Source organism: Centruroides vittatus, unplaced genomic scaffold (genome assembly GCF_030686945.1).
Source record: "Centruroides vittatus isolate TY-2023 unplaced genomic scaffold, ASM3068694v2 contig_1824, whole genome shotgun sequence".
In the NCBI taxonomy this organism is placed as follows: Eukaryota; Metazoa; Arthropoda; class Arachnida; order Scorpiones; family Buthidae; genus Centruroides; species Centruroides vittatus.
The window spans coordinates 1210657-1234018 of record NW_027121123.1 but is presented as its reverse complement, the minus strand read 5'-3'; the positions used below and the strand labels follow the sequence as shown (position 1 = coordinate 1234018).

General features: G+C 24.7%; 2 protein-coding genes across 2 annotated transcripts in view; one reads left to right on the top strand and one right to left on the bottom strand.

The window, feature by feature from the left end:
* The window catches only part of LOC136969850 (Krueppel-like factor 6), a 53836-nt gene extending 48986 nt beyond the window's left edge, over positions 1 to 4850 (top strand). The window contains exon 3 of the mRNA XM_067264139.1: positions 1545 to 4850. Within this exon, the coding sequence (XP_067120240.1) occupies positions 1545 to 1720 (176 nt within the window). The 3' untranslated portion in view covers positions 1721 to 4850. The remainder of the gene's footprint in view (positions 1 to 1544) is intronic.
* Positions 4851 to 8725: 3875 nt separating this feature from the next.
* Positions 8726 to 22791, bottom strand: LOC136969848 (uncharacterized). Its single transcript, XM_067264137.1, has 9 exons — positions 22772 to 22791; positions 15906 to 16017; positions 12490 to 12965; positions 11899 to 12022; positions 11605 to 11723; positions 11188 to 11343; positions 9680 to 9980; positions 8944 to 9090; positions 8726 to 8848 (listed from the first exon to the last, which is right to left on the bottom strand). Exons 2-9 carry the CDS (start codon positions 15949 to 15951, stop codon positions 8736 to 8738), a joined length of 1482 nt encoding a protein of 493 aa, XP_067120238.1. The 5' UTR covers positions 15952 to 16017; positions 22772 to 22791; the 3' UTR covers positions 8726 to 8735.
* Between the last annotated feature and the right edge of the window lie 571 nt (positions 22792 to 23362).

The following is a 23362-nucleotide window of genomic DNA, read 5'->3' as shown; positions in this document are numbered from 1 at the left end:
TAAATTCCTTAAAACACTTATCGAATCTCGCATCATCAGTTGAACTTATATCTTACTGTCTCATGAATATCAATCAGTTCCTCCTCCTCCTCCTCCTCTTCCTCCTCTCTCTGTTTAATTAAAATGTAGAACCGTATCATAGATTTTTCTTTTCCTATTTTTTCTACTAAGCTTATAATGCACTTTTAATTACATTCTGTCTGCAACTATATTAATAATAATAATAATTCTAGAATTTCAAATCAGTTGCTTAATAATAATTTTCTACTTTAAACTAAACTCAATATTATAAACCCATTCTTTCGTTAATGATAATTCTATTTTAAACTTTCTTTAAGATTTAAATTCGTTCTTCATAAATGTTTCCATGCTTTTATACGAGTTAAAAAAATAAACAAATTTATAATTTAGATACAAGATGATTATAAAATCCTTGTACAGCTTTAATAGTTTTGTATGTGTACATAATAAAAATCACTGTAAACTGCATGCAAAAAAGGTTAATTCTTAAAGTTTCACAGCATCTCGTAGCTGTTATACACTTCAGTTCTGTCAGCCACAACACAAAATTAACATTTACTCTTATTGTCGTCGTTTTGAATAGGTTAAAGAATTTTTAAAATAAATTTAAATTATTTAACAAAAAAGCTGGCAACACTAATAGATTAAAACTTCAGAAATTAGACTTTTATATGCCGTTTACAATGTATTTTTACCACGTTTATATTTAGAGTTATTAAAGTTTAAAAATTGATCGAAGATTATTCTGTGTCAACTGGATATTTAGTTAAAATCAGTATTAAAATATTTAATTTATTTTAAAAAAATTCAAAAATTTTATTTAAAGACTGTTTATTTCTTATATATTAAATGCAATCTTTTTCAAAGGAGTTATTTATTTATTTATTTTTAAAACCAGTTTTATATTGTGTTCAGGTACTACATTTTTACTATGTCCATTACATTAAAGCATCTTCAATTTTCAATAGTGAGTGAATAATCTACAAACATAAAAAAAAAAAAATACATATACTTTCGTGCCATCAATGTATCTCGAGACGTGCCACGTCTAGAAAGAAAATGTGATAATAATAAAAATAAAAAATGAAAAAAGGCAACAAACACATCTTTCGAGGCGACAAAGCACTTTATTTTAAAAATTTAAAGCACACGGAATATATTAAAGTTAACAGAAATTTGGTACTGGAAGAACACCAAACAACTGCTGAAGTTCTTATAAAATACAGTGACGCGTTACAACTTCATGGAGCCCAGGCAAATTTGAATTTGGGGGCTTTCATGTAGTGTTGACTGCAGACATTTTTCTTGGGGGAAATTTTTTGGGAAATATTTTCTTATAAAAGATTGGTTTGGGGTTCTCCTCTTGCTGGGGAACCCCTTACAATTGCACTTTTTGTTCATAGGATAACGCTCCACCGATAAAATATATATGCTTTAAAATATTCAATTTATATATAAATATAATAATTTTTAAATTATAAGTTTAAATTAATTGAGGTTTTTTCTTTTAAATTTTTTAATAGGAGAAAAGCCATATAAGTGTTCCTGGGAAGGATGTGATTGGCGCTTCGCTCGATCAGATGAACTTACCAGACATTATCGGAAGCACACGGGTTCGAAGCCATTTAAATGTAGTCATTGTGATCGGTGCTTTTCACGGTCAGATCATTTGGCATTGCACATGAAGAGACATCAGTGAGTCATATGGAATCAGTCATTTCACTCATAATTCTGTAGAGATTGAATATTGTAATTCATTACAAGTGAAGCTGTCCCAAGAAAAAAATTACAAAAAAAAAAATTAACCAAAATTCAGTAAAACAATTCGCAGACTCTTCACTGCCTGACATTGTTGCAATGGATTATTTTCAAATTTTTAGCAAAAAATGTTTTTCTCTCCTTTTTTTATTCTGCGCATTAAAAAATATATTAAAAAAAATAAAAGACAAACGAGTGTAGTATAGAGGAAAACAAAATATATATATGGGGCACAGAGAATGAAATTTGTCTGTCCTGATTTAATTCCTGAATTTTTTCTATATATATATATACATACATATATATATATATATATATATATAAAGCCTGTGCTTAGAAGATACAACGTGGAATACTAGAATGCCATTTTTACATCTAGTAACGCTCCATACTGCCTTCCATATCCATAGTCATCTTATGTTAGTATTGTGTGTGTTTTTTTCTATTATTATTATTATTATTATTAATTATTATTATTATTATTATTATTATTTGTAATAATTATTCAGAACAAATTCAGGAATTTGTTTTTTTAAGAAAAAAAAATTTTCAAATTTATTATATGATAAAAAGATTTTATATTCTAAGTTGAGTTTTACACTAAATTTTTGTAAATAGTGGACAAAAAAAAAGATAACCAAAAAAAAAAAATTAATAATAATTAGTGTTGATGTAGTTGCTAAAATGGCCGACAGGGGGTGCTATTGAAGTATGTATAAAGATGGGTGTCAAGGTTCAATCTTCATTTTTTATGATAAAGAAGTTAAGGAACTTTATCATAAATTATCGGTTGATAAGCTTTTGATGTGAATTGGTTGAAAAATACTTTTTAAAAAATTAATTAAAATTATAATTTTAATAATAATAATAATGCTAAATTTATATTTAAAAAATACGAACAAAAGTTATTTTTAAGTAAGCATTATAAAAAAAATATTATCAAAAAGAAAAAATCTTATCGACCGTTAAGAGCTTTAGATGAATTTTCCTCGTTTATTTTGTTTACATTCTAAAAATTTCGCTTAACAGTTGAGTTTAAGTCAGAAAAAAAAAATTGTATTTAATCATTTCACCAATTCGTTAAAAGCGAATAAAAAAAAACTTAGATTAATTAGAACAAAAAAGTTTAAAAAATGAAGGAAAAAAAATATTTTTATCGGTAAACTATGTTAAGAATTTTACTGCATGTTAAAAGTTTTCGAAACATATCTGTTATTAAAATAAAAATAAAGCTTCGCTGAGTGTCAGCTAAATTTTTATGAATTTTTGAATGATGATGAAATTTTAAAGAGAATTTTGATGTAGAAAATTGGTTGTAATGATCTTTTTTTAAAGAAAATATTTTGATTTTAATGATAAATAGAGAATAAACCGTAAATAAATGCAATAAATTGTAAGATAAAAAAAATTAAGTACAATAAAATTGTTTTTTAAATACAGGCAGTCCCATGCAATATTCGTAAGATATTACTTTTAAAAAAAATTGGTGACTGTGATTGGTTGGCGTATTTATGTCTTAACGACGATTGGTTAAAATCGTGTCAATTAACCATTTATCGCTAATGAGACAAACGGATCTTCAAATCTTCAAAATATTCTTGATGTCTTAAGTAAATTAAAGCGAGTAATTTACCTTAAATAAATTATATTACATTTAAATTTGCTCCCAATATTATTTTATAAAAATTATTACATTTATTAACGGTTTATTCTGTATATTATCATCTTCCCATCATAGAATTTTCTCCTTTCAGTTTTGATTGCCTTTATATAAAGTCATATACCATAATTATAAGGTACATCCTTTGAAGAGTAAGGGATGTTGTATAAAAAGTGGTATTTGACTGCCTTATAAAACAGTACAGGTGTCTAAATGCAGTTGTGTTCCTGCTGTTTTATGCTGTCTGGTCTTTCCTATTTCTACGCATCAACATGTTACTGTGATTTGTAAATAACCCTTTAAATGCCTGAAGCTTAGTATATAGATTATGAGAATCATAACCACAAAAAAAAAAAACGCCTCACTGCCGATTATTTGTGATGTCGATGCTGCATAGAATGATATGCTACAAAAGCAGCATCTTCAAATCATTTCAACCGAATAATGGGTAGAAATAAATAGATCAAATTGTCTTTCTTTCATTCTCTTTTTATTATTCATTAAATGGGAAGTATTGTATTTTTCTACGTCAAAAATATAATAATAATTATGGTAGTTGGGATAACAGATTGTTTATGGCCAGTAGCTTGATCAGAAGTGTATCAAGATGGATTTTGAAAAAAAAAAAATATGCTAAAATTAAAAAAAAAAAAAAAAAATATATGACTGGTTGAAACTTAAATATTATTTAAGTTAGACTTTAATGGTCTTCCTTGTTCATTTTTTAGCAAATACGAACGAATACGGGAGCATTTGTGTTGTGTCTTTGCCATTTTGTTCCCATTCAACTAGAAAAATCCTATTGTAATTGAATACACAACGCATAATTCCTGATTGTTGACACATTTAAGCGTATTTTGCACTGTATCCCAAAACAAAAAAAATAATTATATATATAAATAAATAAAGATATATATATATATAAAAGAGTGACAAAAAAAAATTATATACATATGCATCAATCTTGTCCTGTGTTTGTGAAATAATGCAATGCCAAATCTGGGAACAGCATTTTTCTTCAAACGTAATTGGATACTTTCATTTGGGGCGCTATCTCTGATCCCCATGCTACCGAAATGACCTGTGTGATACATCTACGTATACTGTATAGTGACTTGTACCGGTTGTGGTGTACTCTTTTCTCTTCTGGCAACTTGCCAGTCTTTGGTGATGTCATTCCACGTGCAATAAAACATGCCCTTTTTGACCAATGATATTCGTTCCCTAAGCTTTGTCTGTACGTCTTCAAGAAGTGCTGTTCCCAGTATTCGGTAGTTAACGAGATACAATATGTCCTCCTCGTCCGAATTGTTTTGTTTTCTTTACGTTTTTTCTCTGGCTTTGATACTCCAGACTTGTTGGCACCAATAAAGTGGGACATAACATAAAAATAAAAATGTGTCTGTTTGTATTCTTTGTTGTCTGTTTTAAGTAATATAGAAAATGATAAGCTGCATAACAAGTTTAATATCTTTTGTAATACAGTTTTAAAAGGAATCAATAAAAAAATAATAATAATAACTTAATAACAATTCTACAAAATGAATTTCAATAACACTTCAAAATGGAATTATTATTTTTCCTCCCCTCTCATTTTTTAAATTCTTAAATATTATTGTTAAACACCTATTTCCGTTCAATTTCTAAAAGTTAGTGAATTTTAAAGGCGTTGTTTGTCTACAAAATCGAAACCACCCGTTTCGTGATATCCTAAAATACTTAATAAGAAGCCTTGAGATGTACAGTACAACATACACCCTAAAATACCATACTTCTTAAAGAACAGGTCGCGAGACAATATGAAAATTTATAACGTATTACTTTAAAATAAAGTATTATTCATTGTATAACTAAATCTACGAGGCTATACACAGATTATTTTAACAGTTATACGAGAAAAAACTATATAAATTATTGACAACTCGTCCACCTACGCTTGATTATGAAGTGTTAAGCTACCAATGTATAAAAATATCTAATAAATTTATATTAATTCAAGGACACACCTCGCAACATTGTGTATATTGTTATTTAAGAACTGATAAATTATGTTTATCCATTAAAAAATATAAGGACTATTTAAAAAAAAAAAAAAAATAGTCTGGAAGAGATTTACATTTGGAATTATTACAAGTGAATTTTACACTTAAATATTCGAAAATTTTACTGAAAATTATAAATAAAAACACGTTTTATATTTAGTAACATTGTTATATTTAAAAATAATTTGAAAAAATTAAGTTATTTTAATACATTTATTCTTGCTTAACTCAATGTTATATGATTACCTGTGTTCTTAAACCTCAGGCGATAATTTTAAATTCAGTTTAAGTGGTGTTCCTGTTTTACAAGATAGAATTCTATATTTAGAATTACCAAGATCAGAAGAGCCGAAAATATTAAACGAAGAAGAAAAAAAGCGAGGAAAAAGGAATGACAGATTAATGTTGAAATTCGTTCAATTTTTTTTGACCTCAATCAAAGAATAACTTTATATTAGTATGTTGAAATAATTCTCTTCTTATCATGATTAATTATGAATTAAATTTATAATTTCGACACAAATCTTATTAACCTGAAATGAAGATAATTATATATAAAAAATAAAAATAATAATAATAAAGAGCAGAAAAATAATTATTAAAAATATATGGTAGATGTTTATCTTATTAAAAGTACTTTTTTAAATAAATAATTCAATTAAAGATAAAATAAATTTATTTATTTAATTAAAAACTTTTAATTTTAGTATTAATTTAAATGAGAATGAAGTTAAATACTATTAATTTCATTCATCATTTATTTACATTTATAATGAGTTTCGTAGAAATCATTTTGAAGAATTTAATTATGATAATTGTGCATTGTAATTAATTAATTGCGATTAAAAGTTTTTATTTATTGAATTAAATTTATTCAAAAGTTTTATATATTAATAAGAAATTTTTAAAAATTAAACATTAAATATTTTTTAATTTTTTCTGTTTGAAGGTAAAAGATTGTTCATTCTACATAATCGCTTGAGTATAGTTACACAAAAATAATCCTCAACTGACAAAAATATCGTATGCAAATTAATACTAATTAAAGTCATAATTTATGTAAAATACTTTCGATCATAAAAACAATAATGAACAAACATTAGATTGTGTTTCCTCTCTTTAGTTCCATTAAAATGCTCCTTTTTAAAATTCAGGATTACTTAATATGAATGTAAGAAAATGTGCACAAGTTGACTGTAAAATCAGCATTACTAATTAGTATCAATATCAAAATCTGCATCAGTATTAATGCCAAGTGAACTCTGCATCAGTAAGTTATTAGTGAGAGCAAATCTGCTTTAGTATTAATATTCGTAATACTCCTCAATATAAGTGATATCAGTATCAATAATCTGCATCATTATTAGTATCTAATATCTGTAATCGGTATTGATATTAGCAAAATCTATATCATTGTCTGTAAAACTTGTCTTAATATCAGTAAAATTAGTTTCAATATAACAATATTTATAATCTTTTCATAGTCAAATCTATATCATAATATATCTTATACAAACTCATCAAATTTTAAATACTAATTACTAATGCATAGTATGATGATATTACTTTACTGATACTGATATTACCGATATTAAGACAGGTTGTACGGATATTGATAGATAATTTACTAATGATATCACTAATCAATATTGGTATTGGCGAAATCTGTATCATTATCTAAGATCTGTCTTAATATCAATATCAGTAAGGTAGTATCATTATAATCTGCATCATTATTAGTATCATTAGTATCGTGATTTTATGGGTATCAATATCAATAAAATCACACAGTAAGCCAAATTTGATATTGCACAATGTATCATATTTAACAGTACGTCAGTATTAAGGTTCCAAAAATTGATCTTAGTATCAGCTAAAATCAGTAACAGTGAAATAAATATCAATAGAAATCTGTGTATTATAATCAGTAAAATCTGTATCAAAACATATAACGTCCTTCAAAATGTTTTCACCATAAGGTTAACGACATTGATGTTAAAGAATCGAAATAAAAAAACAATAATTTATTTCTATAAAATATCTGAATAATGATTTTACTTGATAAATGATCAATCATACATTCAATTCAATAACGAAAGAGATATAAATGACATTATAACCTAAATAAGTAATAAATAATATCAATAAATCACTTCCAATACTTTATTTCTGTCTTATGACATAATCGAAACCATTAATAACAGAGGAAAAAATCATTCTAGATATTTTCTAAGGATATAAAAATATAAACAAACTATATACAAAGATATTTCAAAAATTCTGTTTATCATCTTAGAGGATAAATAGTTGTAATTTTTATTATATTTTATTTTTTTTTAAATAATGTTAAGAGACGAAATTTTTGATTGAAAATTAAGCCATTATTATTACTTTAAATAATAACAATTGCTTGATGTTACTCTGGGAATTTAGTCGAAGATAAATTGATTACTCTTAATGTAACATCATGTCAAAATTTTATATTAATAAATAAATGTACAAGATAGAAAAATTTTAATTAAATTTCTATCAAATCTTCCCTATTATTTTAGTAGAAAATTGTTTTTTTTTTCTTTTTCATTTGTTTATAAGGAAAATTATAATTATAATTAATTTATTTACTTGAAAATTAAAGTATTAATTTATTTATAAAATACACGAGAATTTTTTAAAACTAATTTCGCTAAATCGTAATTTATAAACAGTAATTTTTGAAACGATTTAAATGCAGATTTCATCAATTTTTTTCTTGAAAAAAATCAATTTTCAAATAGTTATCAGCTCATTGTTGTTGCAATCTTTTGCCTCAAATCCGTTAGTTTCTTTTGTTATTTCCTACTAAAATCTAACTTAACGACTTCTTGACCAAAAAAACAAGAAGAAAAAAATCCAACCAAAGAGGCTATTTACTTGTCAGAATTAGAAGAGAAAATGGAAAAATATATAAGAATTCGAGAGACAATTTTAAATCAACACGAATTACATTTAATTGAAATCAGTGAAAATAAAATAAATATCGGCTCATAATTTCTAATTTTTTATATTTTAAAAATTATAAATAATTTTTAATAAAGAAAATAATTCGATTTATCTTTGTCTACTTAATGTTCTTGCCAATGAAATTAAAGCGAATTTGAGGGATTCGTCTTAACTTTTAATTAATTAGAATTAGATTTAATAAGAAAATTTTAATGTAAATTTGTATTTAAAATGTACAGAATTTAGAAAAAAAAAGTCACAGAAATTTCACAATTTCACAATTTTTTATAAAAATAAAATGACAAACAAAGAAAGATGAGATATATGTTTATTGACTTCCTTTGACTTGCTTGAGAAATGCGAGAACTTAAAGCTTCGCTACTTGGCTCTGAAAGAGAAAAATGTTAAAAATTCATGCGTAAACTAGAAAGAAAAAAAAACATAAACAAGACATTTAATTTTCATTAACAAAGATCTCTTTACCTGGACAATATCCGTCAGAGATATTTATTAATGTTATAACTAATGCATCGACTAATTTCTTAACAAACAATAAATTTTCAGGTGTAATAAAACTTAAATCATCACACGAAGAATGGTAGCAATGTCTCATTCGTCCACGAAATAGTGCTGAAATTAAACAAGGTTAACGAGTTATTGAAAAGATTATGTAAACTATTTACATAAATACAGATAATTCAATTTTGTATAAATATTTACTGAATTTATTTCGACTATTTTAAAGAGGGAGTGAAGCTTACATTTATGCATCCTGTTTAAAATTTTAATTAATTAACTTACTAATGAATGTATAAAATTAATTTCTAAGTTGTCAAAGGAGTTTTCCTACGAGATATAATTTAGAAACTAAATTCTTTCAAATTCTCATAGGATTCATATTTCCACTTGTTTTAAACTGTAAATACAACACTTCAGTATTCTTAAAAATCCAGAGCATTAGTTACAATACTTATTGTAAGTTATAAGTGAACCACTTGTTATAAAGATAAACACCTTGCAGCTTTAAAAAAAATTATAAAAAAGTTATTGGCAACAGTTGAAGAGGACACACTAAAATAACTAACAATCAACAACTTCATCAACAATAATACTAATAATATGAGAATGTTTATATAATTTTTTAAAAGAATTCCAGATATATATAGCGTTACTTATGAAAAATTCATCATCGTTAATTATATAAGCGATCATTTAATACCTGTATCTGTGATAAGAACAGCATTTAGAGAACTGGGACCGTTAGATGTATTATGATACCAAAACATAACATGATCACTTCTTAAAAAATTTAAGTGTTTAGCTAGGATATTCATGGGTGGCACACGACTTCCCATATTTATACCCATGTGGAATAATTTAAATTGAGGTTGATCCAGCTGTTCCCAAGATTTTAATAATTGGGATGAAAGATGAGCATCCATTGTCCATCTTGACATCATCGCTAGAAAATTTCCTCGATATCCGCCTACAGCTATATGTCTAGATAAAGATGGTAACACCTGGAAAAAATAAGAAAAATTAAATAAATAATAAAATTTAAAAATAAACTAAATTTTAAATTTAGAAAATCTGAATAAAAAAAAACTACTAAACATTTTCCAATATTATTTTAAATAATTTCAATTTTTTTTAAATGGCAAAAACGTAAATAATTTTACAATTTATTTATTTTTTTTTTTATAAACAAAATCAATTTAACAGACAAATTTAGAAACTAAAGTTAATTTAAAATTCTAAGTAAAAAATAAAAACATAATCAATACACTATATGGAAATCTGAATGAAATCTTTTGAAAAGTTATAAAGTACTACACGCATATAAAAAAAGGAACTTAGAAAAAAAAGATAAATAAATCTTTGAGTAATCCTGTTCTATAAGTGTTGACATATAAATCTCATGGTACGTAATCATGAAAGTAGCAATTGAGAGAAAAGAGAAATTGTATTTTGTTTGGCAGGTTTATTGAATAAAAAGAAGAAAAAGTCGGCAACGATATAAGTTATGTATGCTTTTCACATAAAAATATCATTGCAAGCTCAATATTTGTATTGTTACATTGTTGCATTGCCAACTTATATAGATTTGCTGTAAATTCTGCAATATGTTGATAAAATATAACAGACATATTTAAAGATTTTTCTCTTTCAAAAATACGTTTTCTGAATCAATAATCTTATTTATTCAATATATAAAAAATATATTAAAAAAATTATAAATTAAATGACAATTAAATGCCTTAATATTAGATTTTTTTGAATTTTCAGTAGCATTAATTAAAATAATATATATATATATATATATATATATATATATATATATATGCTAATTTAATAATTATATTTTTCTTAAATTTTGTGGTATTTAAGTTTTAAAGATCCAATTAATGAGCTTTCAACATCATCAGTAAACTTTTAGTAGGATTTAACCACTAAAATTTTTATCACTCCTCTCTTAAGACTGTTAATAGCTACGTTAACTTCTTTCAATGGTAAGATTGGCCATCCGAAAACAGTTATAGTTCATGAAATTTTTATAATATTGCATCTGATAATTATAATTAAACCTGAGGTAATTAAAATTAGAATTTAATATAAATAAATTTTTTAAAAATATTGTTTACTATATTAAAGCTATACGTATAGTTAATATACACACGCGCACACATACACTTATTTTAAAAAAAATTAATTGTTTAACAAGCTTACTTTTCTGATATCTTGAGGGATTTCTTGTGAATTAATGTTATTATCAAAATTTAAAACAGAATCTAGGATATAAGCACCTTGAAAATGTCCTTTATTCTTTTGTAAAATGTCTGGAACTAAGAAATCTCTTACAAAATATAAACTACCTAAACCACCCTAAAATTAAAGATAATTTTTATAAATAAAAATAATAATAATGGTGTAAAAAGTAGCCTAAAAATCAGTTAACCGTGTTTTATTTGTGAGTTCCAAATATTATTGTAAATTAAGTTTAGCACAACGTGTTTTTGACGTAAACATGATTTTAAAAATATAATTAAGTGTTTAAGTATTTGACGAATATAGCAATTTAGTCTTTATAATGGTTAACTGACTTTTGTATCACGCAATTAAATTGATTTATCAATTTTTACTTACCACTTCTTCCATATCAAAAGCTACGAAAATAATCGTGTTCTTGAACTTACAGTTATATAAACTAAGTACTCTAGCTATTTCTAACATAGCAGATACACCGGAACCATTATCGTCGACTCCTGAAATTTTAAAATTAATTTTAATGATGAGACAATACTTATAATTAACGATCGTTAAAAGGCGTGGAAAATTGTGTTACAGTAATTAATCTATGATATTCTTGTCACTATTTAATTAAAATTATTATAACTTTGTTTTAAATTACAGAAATCAAGTAATTTTTGTCATCATAACCTGGTGAATTGGGTACTGTATCATAATGTGCACCAATCAACAATATTCCATCTTGTGATTTTCCCCAATTACGTCCGTGCAAAATCCCAATTACATTTACTCCTTCGATAATAGAAACATCATCCTGTAAAATTAAAATTTAATTGAGATTTAATTGATAATTAGTGGTTATTACTATCTTTTATAATTAGCCATTCAGTTAAAAATTTTAATTATATTTTTAATTTAAAATTGTTAAAAAATAGTATTTCATTGTTTTTAATATTGATGAGTTTCAATATTAATTATGTTTAATAATTAAATTATAAGTTTTTATTACAGAAACCGATCAATTTGCGTTTAAAACTGTAATTTATTACGTGTATATTTCACTCATTTTAATTTTTATCTATTACAACAATATTATAATGTAATTAAACTTAAAAATAATCAATTACATTGAATTAACTTTTTTCTTGTTAAATACAATTATAGATAATTACAGTTAAGCTATGGCGCCATCTAGCGTTAAAAAAGTCAAACAACTTTTTAAAATGTTATAATAATAATAATAAAAATAATTGAACATAATTTTAACTTTATTTTACTTACGGCATCACTTAACTCCACGGCCGTAAAGTTATGCAATACGATATCAAGATTATATTCTTTCATTTTATTTAATAAAATATCACGAGCTTTGAATTTCAAACTTCCATTATCCGAATCATCTCTGACGGAGCTAAAATGATGCTGTAGAGTATCTCTCAAGTATCTTGTATCAGATTTTGGTATCAAAGTTTTACGTTTAACATGAGGTCTCCGAACTCGAAATCTTGGAATCATATCAGAATAAGAAGTATTAAAATCAAAATTAGTGAGTACATTGTATTCTGAAATGGCGGGTTGATCGTCTTTTAACACCATAGTTGCATGTGATAATCGTTTAAAAGGCGTAAGACGATTTCTCATGGATGGATATGTATAAGCTGGATAATCTCTAAATGACAGTTCGTCGATCTCTTCGGGTGGACTCGATAATCCACAAATGATAAAATTAAAGATGATAACACGGAGTATGTAAAATCCTAAAATAATAATTTAATAATTAAAGTAAATATTTAAATAACAATTTAATATAATCTTTTAATTATTAAGGTTTTAAGCTTTTAAATTTCTTCATTATACGGGCCATGATAAGTAAACTAATTTAATTCGGAACTGTTTAACAGTAGAATTACTTTACCAAAGTGATGAGAAATATGTAATTGAAAAACACGCTTAAGGTTAATGAGAGAAATTTATTAGTTGAAGTAAATATGAGTTTACTTTTATCGGTTGTTTTAGAACGTTATTATCATGTTTATACTCGGAAAGAAGCTTATGTCTCCTGAGAGATTTGACTCGAATTTTTTTCTAGGATAAGCCATAACGAGTATATTTCTCTATTTTCTTGGATAACGAGAGATAATTTCAGTTTCTTAAGTCATGGATTAAGAACTTTTACTTCTTTATTTCGAAGAATTTTAATAAAAATTATGAAGTTAAAAGTGCTTAAAATATAATAAAATTGTTATAAAAGTTAATAATATTTAATTACGTTTTTATATTACATAAAATCAATGTCGTAATTAACATTTTTCTAAATTTAATTATAATTTTATGTGTCGAAATCCCATTTTCTTTGACACATAAAATAGTTAATTAATTACATATTTTTAATTGAAATTTACTGATATTTATATGTTTATATTTTCAATGAATGTAAGAATAAAAGTAAATTTTAAATTTATTAAAATTTAATTTTTATAATCATTTTGTACGTTTTTAATTTAGAAATTATTACAAATGTTAAGTTTTATAATAAATAAAATTATGTAAATTATGGTATAAAAATGTTTATTTTCCAGTTTTCTGTTTCTTAAGCAATTCTCTGGAATAATTCATTCTTTAACCTAAACATTATATTAATTGAATTTTATGAATTTTTCTTTATTTTAATTAATACTTCTTGTTATTTTCTCAAATTTGACAATATTTGATAGCATATTACTGGAGAAACAATAGTTATAAAATAGTAATTTTTAACCAAAACTTTAATTAAATTTGTTAAAGTATAACAAAGAATCGAGTAAAAGATAAATATGGAGAAAAGGATGAAATGTAATGGAGTGGTGAAATATTAATGATTTAGATTAAATTTACCAAATTGATAAAATGGAAAAATAATTTGATTAAACATAATTAAGTGTAATAAACAAAATTAAAATCTATTGCCTGTAATTATATAGTTAAATGCAAAATGAAATGGATTGTGATAAACGTAATTAAGTAGGTATTAAAATAAATCAAAATGCTGTGCAATAAATATAATTAAGTGTGTTTTTTTAACTTGTAAATTCATTAAGAATTGAATTTTTATCATTTATTTTTTAAAGGGGATCGTCTTATCCTCTAATGTATCTAATGAAAATGAAAAATATCATAAATCAAATATAAAAATACTTGAAAGAAAAATATTTTAAAACTGTAATTAGATCAAATCAAGCCATAAAATACTCGAACATAATTTATTTAATAGTCTATCATGTTAACCGTACTAATCTAATTCAATTAAGTTACATAATATATTTCCCATTCTCTCACGTAGAGCTTCATCAAGGTGGAGAACAATAAAGAATTTAATGATGTTGCATGACGTGATTATATTTATCAACGACAATGGTCTGATTGCTTAATCTAAATCGCGGATTAACTCCATCACTCTTATTATTATTGTTTTACAATAACAAGGAACTTCATGCAGTGCATAGTTCCTATTGTAAGCAATTTTTCTTAAAGGTCACGGTCACATAACCCGTGTCAATTGAAGCTATTCTTTTGCTCTAATAGTTCACTACTTTGATTCGATTCGAGTAATCTCATTCAAGAGATAAATCTTTCTATACATTTTATCCACATTCTATGAAAATATAATCATTCTCGGTGTCATTTATGAGTCAAAGAAGTGATTAATCTCAATAACAATAGTTTTTAGTTTTAAATTAATAAAGAATGATTGACAGACTGCTTCTGCCCCTTCTTGGCATCCAGTGGCAATATTTGGGTGTGGTGGTAAGTCGGTGGGTGGAGTATAGTCTGGCTGTCGACCTTGTCTAAACTGAAAGTCACGGCAAATTAACCGTCTACTATAGTCATGTTACGCCTTCGATAAGTTACGTTGCAAACTATTTTAACTTCAAGGAAATCATTAGATATAAGCCTATAAATATATATAAGCTTATACATGGAAGAAAATAGATATTATGTAATTTATTGTGTCCTGAATTGCATGGTTTTTTTTCTATTTTTACGAAGTTTTTTGGCTCTACATCTTCCTTTATATAGGTTACTCATAGTTAAATTAAGATAAATTTCTATACGGTTTTGAGATAGAATTATAAGAAAACATTTTTATATTAAAAATATTTAATTTCAAATTTAAATTTACTTTCATTTATAAAATTAAAGTAAATTTAAGTTTGTAATCTACACAGTTCTAAAATTAAATTTATATTTAGTTAATTAAATACCTTATAAATTTTTAAAAGTATATTTCAGTCCAGCATTAAGAAAAATATGTATATGATTTTATTAAAAGAAAATAAATTGTAAATTTGTCATAACATTTACAAGATTTTCTTTTATCAGTTTTATAAATATTTTATTTGAAAAAGTTGGCAGAAAATTAAAATGTTGATTGTTACAAAAAGTAAAAATAAGCAGAAAATAAATAAAACAGAATAAAACAGAAAATAAAATTTTGTTTCTGAATTACTTTCAACTTTGTTAATTTTCTTTTCCATCATTATAAGCACGAACGATTAAATAAATTCTTATAAAAAATTGTCGCGTCACAATTATAGATTTTTCAATATTAAAATCCATAATATATATATAATTTTTTTGCTATTAAGAAAAAAAATCTATAACTTTTATGAAAAATAACATAAATTCAGCTAAAAGAAAATAAGTGGTAAGATATTTACCATTAGAAACCGGCATACTATTTCTTCTGCATTCAGTTTTCCACATGATGTCTGATATTAAACCATCTCCACCTGATTCTAAATCCCTGGAGAAAATTCTTTGGATCAGCAGCTACAAATAAAAAAGTCAAGAGTTAAGTGCAGTGGCTTGCATCAAGTGCTAAAGGTTGTAAGAAAATGAATAGAAGAATTCCAGGACAGTTCCAGTTCCTGTGGTTCAACTGACTTCACGTCTATTGAACCACTGGACTATAACCGACTTATGCAATAACACAATCTCCCTCTGAATATGTTACCTTTATGTACCTTCAACATTTCTTTGTTGATATATTACAACATTTTTAATACTTCAAAGAATATAATGATTCCGTTAGGATGTTTAGAAAGCTATAATGCTGAATGTATTCAGGATTTCTTTTATTGTGCAAATTTTTTTTCCTATATAACTTATGGTTTTATAAAGTCTGTTATAGATTTAAATTGAGGAATTTTAGAATAACCTTGTTATTTTTCATACAATAATATTTGAAATGCATCATCTAACATTACAGAGAAGGTTTTTATTATGTAAATTATTTAGACTATATCTTATTTTCTGTTTAAAATTATTACATTTTTCCATTTTTGAAACGAATATTCAGAATTAATATACGATAATTTATCAAGAAAAGTAGAATATTAGAATGTTGAATCATAAATTTCATATTTTAGTGGGTAATTAATGTAAATATTCGGGTAAATTTAGAAAAAAAGTTTTTTTTCGTTATTTAAAAGGTTAATCACTCTATTCCGATCGTATGTCTTACGCTCGCTAATCATCAATGCTTCTGTAACCATGACTGCAGCCCATAAGTCGATAAACATTGATTGATAAGGTTATATATTACATCTGGAATAAGGAAATAAGAATAATTCTATTCAGCAACACGTTTTCAATTTTATGTCAAAGAATCTCAAATATACAAATGTAAAAAAATATGTTATAAATACTTGTTAAAATTCTACTTTTAAATTTCATTCAAACAGTAATTCTAAATGATATTTTTTCTCTTAATTATAAATTCAACCAAAATGTATAAATGTGTAATACAGTATTCTGTAACTTTATTTATTTGACTACACACAATTCAAATTTACGAGTATTTGAAAAAATTTATAATAAATTAAAAATAATATATTGATTTATACAAGATTTTATTTCATATTTCGAAGAAATTTTAAAACTTTATTTTTTCTACATTTTTACTGTTTTTCGTCCATTCAAAATTGAAAAAAATAAAAAAAAAAATAAAAAATGTCAAATACAAAATTGACATATTTTACCAATTTTATATCTGATTATTTTTCAATTTTTGTATTTTTATTTTAAGAATTGACATTTATTTTCTTTAAATTTGTCCTTTTCAATTTACAGAAATTGATTAAATTAAAGATATTGTACTTTTAATTCTGTGTAAATTGACGACTTTAATTTTTAGACTTGAATTATTTTTATTTATTTTTTTTAAAAACTGATTACTTTAATTTCTGTATTTTTTAATATGAAATTGATTACCTTACTTATTTTTTTTATTACTATTTTATCTTATTATTTTTTACTTTATAATGATTAACTAATTGTTAAATTCGATTTTTTTTAAAAAATTGATTAATTTAACTTTTAATTTTTTATTTTTTATTTAATGAATCTAATTATTTCAAAAATTAAATACAATTTAATTTATTTAGCTAATTAAAATAATGGTATTCTCATTAAAAAATAATTTTTTTTTCCAATTGACGATTTTCTTATATATACAGAAATTCGAAATATATTTACCGAAAAAGTGAAAAGATATTTATATAATTAATAAAATTTTTCTTAAATGTATAAATTTAAATATCATTACTAATTTTATTTTCATGGTTGTTGACAATACAAATACGTGTTATTACTTCTCATTATTGTTTTACAATAAATCATTTGTTGTAAAGAAATTAGAAATTCACGTTTTATTTTTTAAAATTTCAAATTCTGGTATTATCAAAAGATAAAACTCCAAATTTTTATTTATTTTTTTTTAAACTGTAATTTCGAATGATATTTTTTTATTTTTCCAACATTTATATATATATATATATATTACTTCTTTTCAAAATTTCGTGAAAGATATATAGATTATAGTCACCTTGTCCTCAATTTTCTTTAAATTCTCGCATGATTTTCAAAAATTCCACTATGTATACAGCATGCACGATAATCATCCCGAAGAACGATGAAAGAATTATTCAATAAAGAAAAAAAGTTCATTTTAAACCAAGCAGGAAAATTCAATATGTCACGTTTAAAGTATATTTTACATCTGTCGTGGGTTCTTGTCTTGAAAGTTTCTTGAAACGTGACGAGTTTTGAGCTAGATAAAAATATATATATAAATAAAAATCCAAAGAAAATAAGTATATAAACATTTGGTCTCTAGTTATCTTCCTTTTGCAGTCAAGTTTGAAATTTTGATAATTTTGGGCACGTTGCTATATTCTGATCTCATATTTATTTATATTTGTATCGCAACAGGATTTAAGATAAAATCTTTATACAATATTTTAAAAAATAACAGTTTTTATTTTTTATAATTTAAAGCTTTAACATAGGATTATAGAATTAAAGTATACATTTAAACGTAGAAAATTTCATCTTCCTGTTCTAAACATGACCTTGACCATGCAGGATATGTATACAAATTACATTTATTCATTCATGAATGCTTTCAAAATGATAATGGCAAGATAATTTGATAAATAAAGTTGTTATTAATAACAATTTTCATCTACATTTGTCTACAAATAAGCAAATTAAAAATTTCTGGATAAACAAGAGGGAATGATTCAATGTATACAAATTATTATGCATATGTATTAAATGTTCAAAATCACTTCTGTTAATAATATCATGCATTTTAATTAACTAAGTTGGAATTCTCTACGTAATTGATAATGTCACGAAGGTACTATTTAACAAATTCTTTCAAACGAGAAGTTGTTACACGTCTGGAAACAGCGAGATAACGTTATTTGATACATAGTTCGTTTCTAATGATGAATATTATCATTATAGTATGGAATGGAGTCAAATCTGTCTTCAGATACTATGCAAAATCTTTTTTTATTAGATGTAAAATCATGTTTTTGTATCAAAACAATGGTTCCTACATATTTTTCAGTTACAGGAGAGCACGTATTGACCACTATCGCGCTCCTTAATTTCGGTCTGATGGAGAGTTGTAACTGTAAGTTGCTTGTTCTCTAGAGCCAAGTGTTACTTTTGAATGAGTCACGATCATTCGGAAACAGTCACGATCAGCATGGGACACACGATCATTGCAATAATGTCATTTAGGGACTCTTCTAGAGATGGCTCGCGATTGTCTAGATAAAAATTGCTTTCACACAATCTATTCTCCATCTTTTAAAAAAATTATATTCGAACTGTCTCCAAGGCATCAAAATTTTGATATTTTCAACACGAACTTCATTGAAGAAAAATATTATTAATTATATTCTGAAGGACTACAGTGACTTTAAACATCGTCCAATTCAATATTATACAATATTTAATGTACGAACACCGATCGATTTAATTTTAAAAGTAATTTTAAAGATTCTTTCTTTCTTCAAAATTATGTACTGTACTATCCAGTACAAAATCGAATTTATGCATTTCTTCAATTCTTAAGTGATGAATAGACCATTTTTAAAATAGATTAAAAATACATTTTAAATATAGGTTATAGATGGGCCTGACCCAGTTATTAAAATATATGAATAAATGCAACAAATATAAACAGATTTTCATTATTCATCAGACGAAACTTTAATATATATGCTACAGATTTATATAAAGGGGGTAAGCAAATGATATTTCTTATCTCCCTCACACAGAGAAGAGCATAGGACACAGAGAGGTTCCAAAAATTTAATTTTTTATGTAAAAATATATGATACGAGAGAATTGTTTTAGTAGGCTGCATTATAATTTTTTACATAAAATAATAAATTTCGAGTTTCTCTGTATATGGAGCCAAGGTCAAATGACGTTGTTCATCTCCTCTATTTGAACTTGACTCAGAATGAGGAAATACATTCACAACAAATAATTTAAATACAGAAGTAATTTTAATAAGATATTTTTTTTTAAATATAAATATATTTTCTATAAAATTAATTCATTTCTCTAACAGAATTTTTAATAAAAAAAATACATTTAAATAAGATAATTAGAGAAAAGAGGAAATCATAAATTTATTAAATAAATATAAATTCACAAAAATGATTTTTTGAGTTAAATATAAAACAGAAAAATGCATATAAAAGCATATAAAACAGTGTATATAAAGGTATATAAAAGCATATATAATTAACTATATATAGACATAGAATAAGGTATATAAAGCCGTATGGAATAAGGCATATTAAAGGTGTGTATAAAGCATACAGAATAAGGAATATAGCCTATAGGCATACAGTAGATTTAGAAGCGTATAATATTATATTATAAATTTATTAGAAGCATATGTTAATTAAGAAAATATAATTTTTAGATAGAGTTTTATATAAATCTCGAAAAACAGGAACATTATAATAGTTTAATGAATGTTAATTTATTAGTAATGAATAGTTTAAAATTAAATATAATTATTTTTATACAATATTTATACAGTTTATCGTCTAGGAATTTTTGAAACAGCAAATTTTTATTTTTATTTTTTTATTAATCATAAAACGTGAGTTTAGTAGTGATATAATATTTATGAAATTCATAACATTTCAAAAATGCAAAAGGTATAAAAAAATAAATATAGAAAAAAGTTATAAAAATGATATCTTTTTAATAATAATCCATTAACTTGTTATTTTTATTGAATGATGCGAATACATTGTCTAACTCAAGAAAGATATTGTTATATAGCTTTAATATATCAAGTTTTTATGGCATCATGAAACAGATTTTTTTATAATCCAGTATTTAGCTAGGCAATATGGTTGTATAAAGTGATCCAATAGTCAATTAATCAATTTAAAGGTTAAATTTATGTCATATTTCGATAATTTTTATAAAAATTATTCAAAATTAAATCGTTTCAATGCACAGATTAAAAGTTCCTTTCACAAATTCCTGTAAAGGTTGCTGGCGTGTTTGGGTTTTAAAAACGTTAACTAATTTTTATCTATTTTTTTTTCGTGTAATTAAAATAACTTTGTAAATAAATTCATTTTCTGATGGTTAAGAAATAAATGTATTACTAGAAAATCATATAAACTACAGTATACGTCCGTTAATATAGAATATCTGGTTATATCTCAATGCGTAGTCTATATTATTTCATTTATATTTTATATTCATTAAACATTCTTAAATTGAAGACGTTATTATTTATTAAAATTGGTAAAATTTTATTAAAAAGATATTTTTTAAAATCAAACAATTCACATTCAAAAAAAGTTACAATACACAGAAGAATTTGACTGTTTTTTTACGCCACATGTTAAAAAGCTGTTAGACGTTAACATGAAATGCCTAGTTTCATTAGACAGATGCTGAAATGTGCACATGTTTCAACATCTGCCGAAACCAGGTTAACATTTCGACAAGTGACCAGAAAAATTGGAAATAAATGTCTATTACAGGTCGCGCTGGCGCTTCAAGAAATGTCTAGACACTTCTTGAAATGGCAAATTTCAGCATGTGACACAGTGCATGTGCGAGAAAATACATTCACACGAATCATTTGTAAATGTTGGATTTGTATCATAACGTGTTCATTAACGTTTGTTTCAGATTCTTAATCTTAACACAGTATAGTCATAAACTGTATCTTGACTGATTCAAAGAGCAGGCATAAACAAATCGGAAGCATACATCAGCACGCGCTGGTACAAAATATACGGCTATATATTTAACGTATCGAATTTTGAAATATATATATATAAACGCTCGATAATCCGGCAACATTCCGAATGTGTCGGATTAACAAACTTCTGTATAAGACTACCCAGCACAGTTAGAATAAAGGAAGTTTAATTGCTTACATTAAATGGTTAAAGATGTTTCGAATTTTAGTTTAACGAATTTCTATGCAATTTTGGTAAGTAAATTCTTAATCATTTATCAATTTTACGATGATAACGACATTAGAAAAGTAGTTATAAAGGCCTCACTTAAGAATGAATAAGATTACATAAGATAAAACATAAATATTTTCAAAAGAAAATGCCTAATTGATATATTTAACGCTACATTTTAGTCTTTTAATTGTATAATTTGCAATAATTTTTTAAAATAAAATTAAAATTTGCCCTTTGTCTTATTATTCTACAATATTAAAAATATTCAGCTTATATAAAATAATTTCAAATTTAATTTCAGAATTTCATTTAATTTCAGAAATTAAAAGAATAATTAATTGGTACAAAATATAATTTAGAATTATTATAAAATATTCTTAATGCATTTTTTACAATAATGGTCAGACCTGAGAGGGGTGAGATAGGGCATACAGAAATTATAAATGTTAAGGCTTTAACCCTCTTCAAAAACCCAAGAAATTATATAATAAAAACAAATTTCTTCCATTTATCAATTTATCATCACGCTTTTTATTTAAAAAACTAAACTTTGGGGCCCTTCTAAGGTAGGGGCACGACAAAATGGCCTTTCAGACTCATTCTGTCTAGGTCTGACAGTGATATGTGACTGTAAAATTTAAATATTATTTTTTTAACATAAACTGTAAACTATTTTGTTCATAAAGAAACGATTTCTCTTCATTTTATTCTATCTAAAAATAAAAAAAAAATTGTTATTTATGAATACATACACTTTGACTTACTGTGTTGAACGATATGTGGAACCACTTTCGACCTCTTACTACATACATTCAAAACAAATATTCAATAACAACGACGCATCACTTCCTGTCTTATCACTTGTGATTCACCGCTTATATCCGGTAAAAATATATTTTCGAGTCAATATAATATATAATTAATTTGTTATTTATAAATTTCAATAATTAATAAGTGAAGTTTCGTGTATTTTATAATTATAAATTAAATTTATAGAGTTGTATACGTTCCTTTGTCTCTCTTATGTTCTATATAATTGATGTAATACACAGAATTTTTGAATCATGCTTGAATCTATATGATTCTATAATCATATACAATTTTTGTTAAGAAATTTAAATTTATGTTTAGAGATTTCTTCTGTAATTCTATTTACATCTCTCGTAGGAAGTAAGATGAGATATCCTCATCTCTCGAACTCTAACCGTAATACAATATCGCTTTTATGATAGAAGAGCGGTACACAGGATCAAAGTTATAAGTACAACAAATTTGGAGTTGAATTGGACTCTTAAGATCATTTTAAGGTATCCTCGACGAAAAAATAACAAATTAGATGGCAAAATGTATTAAAT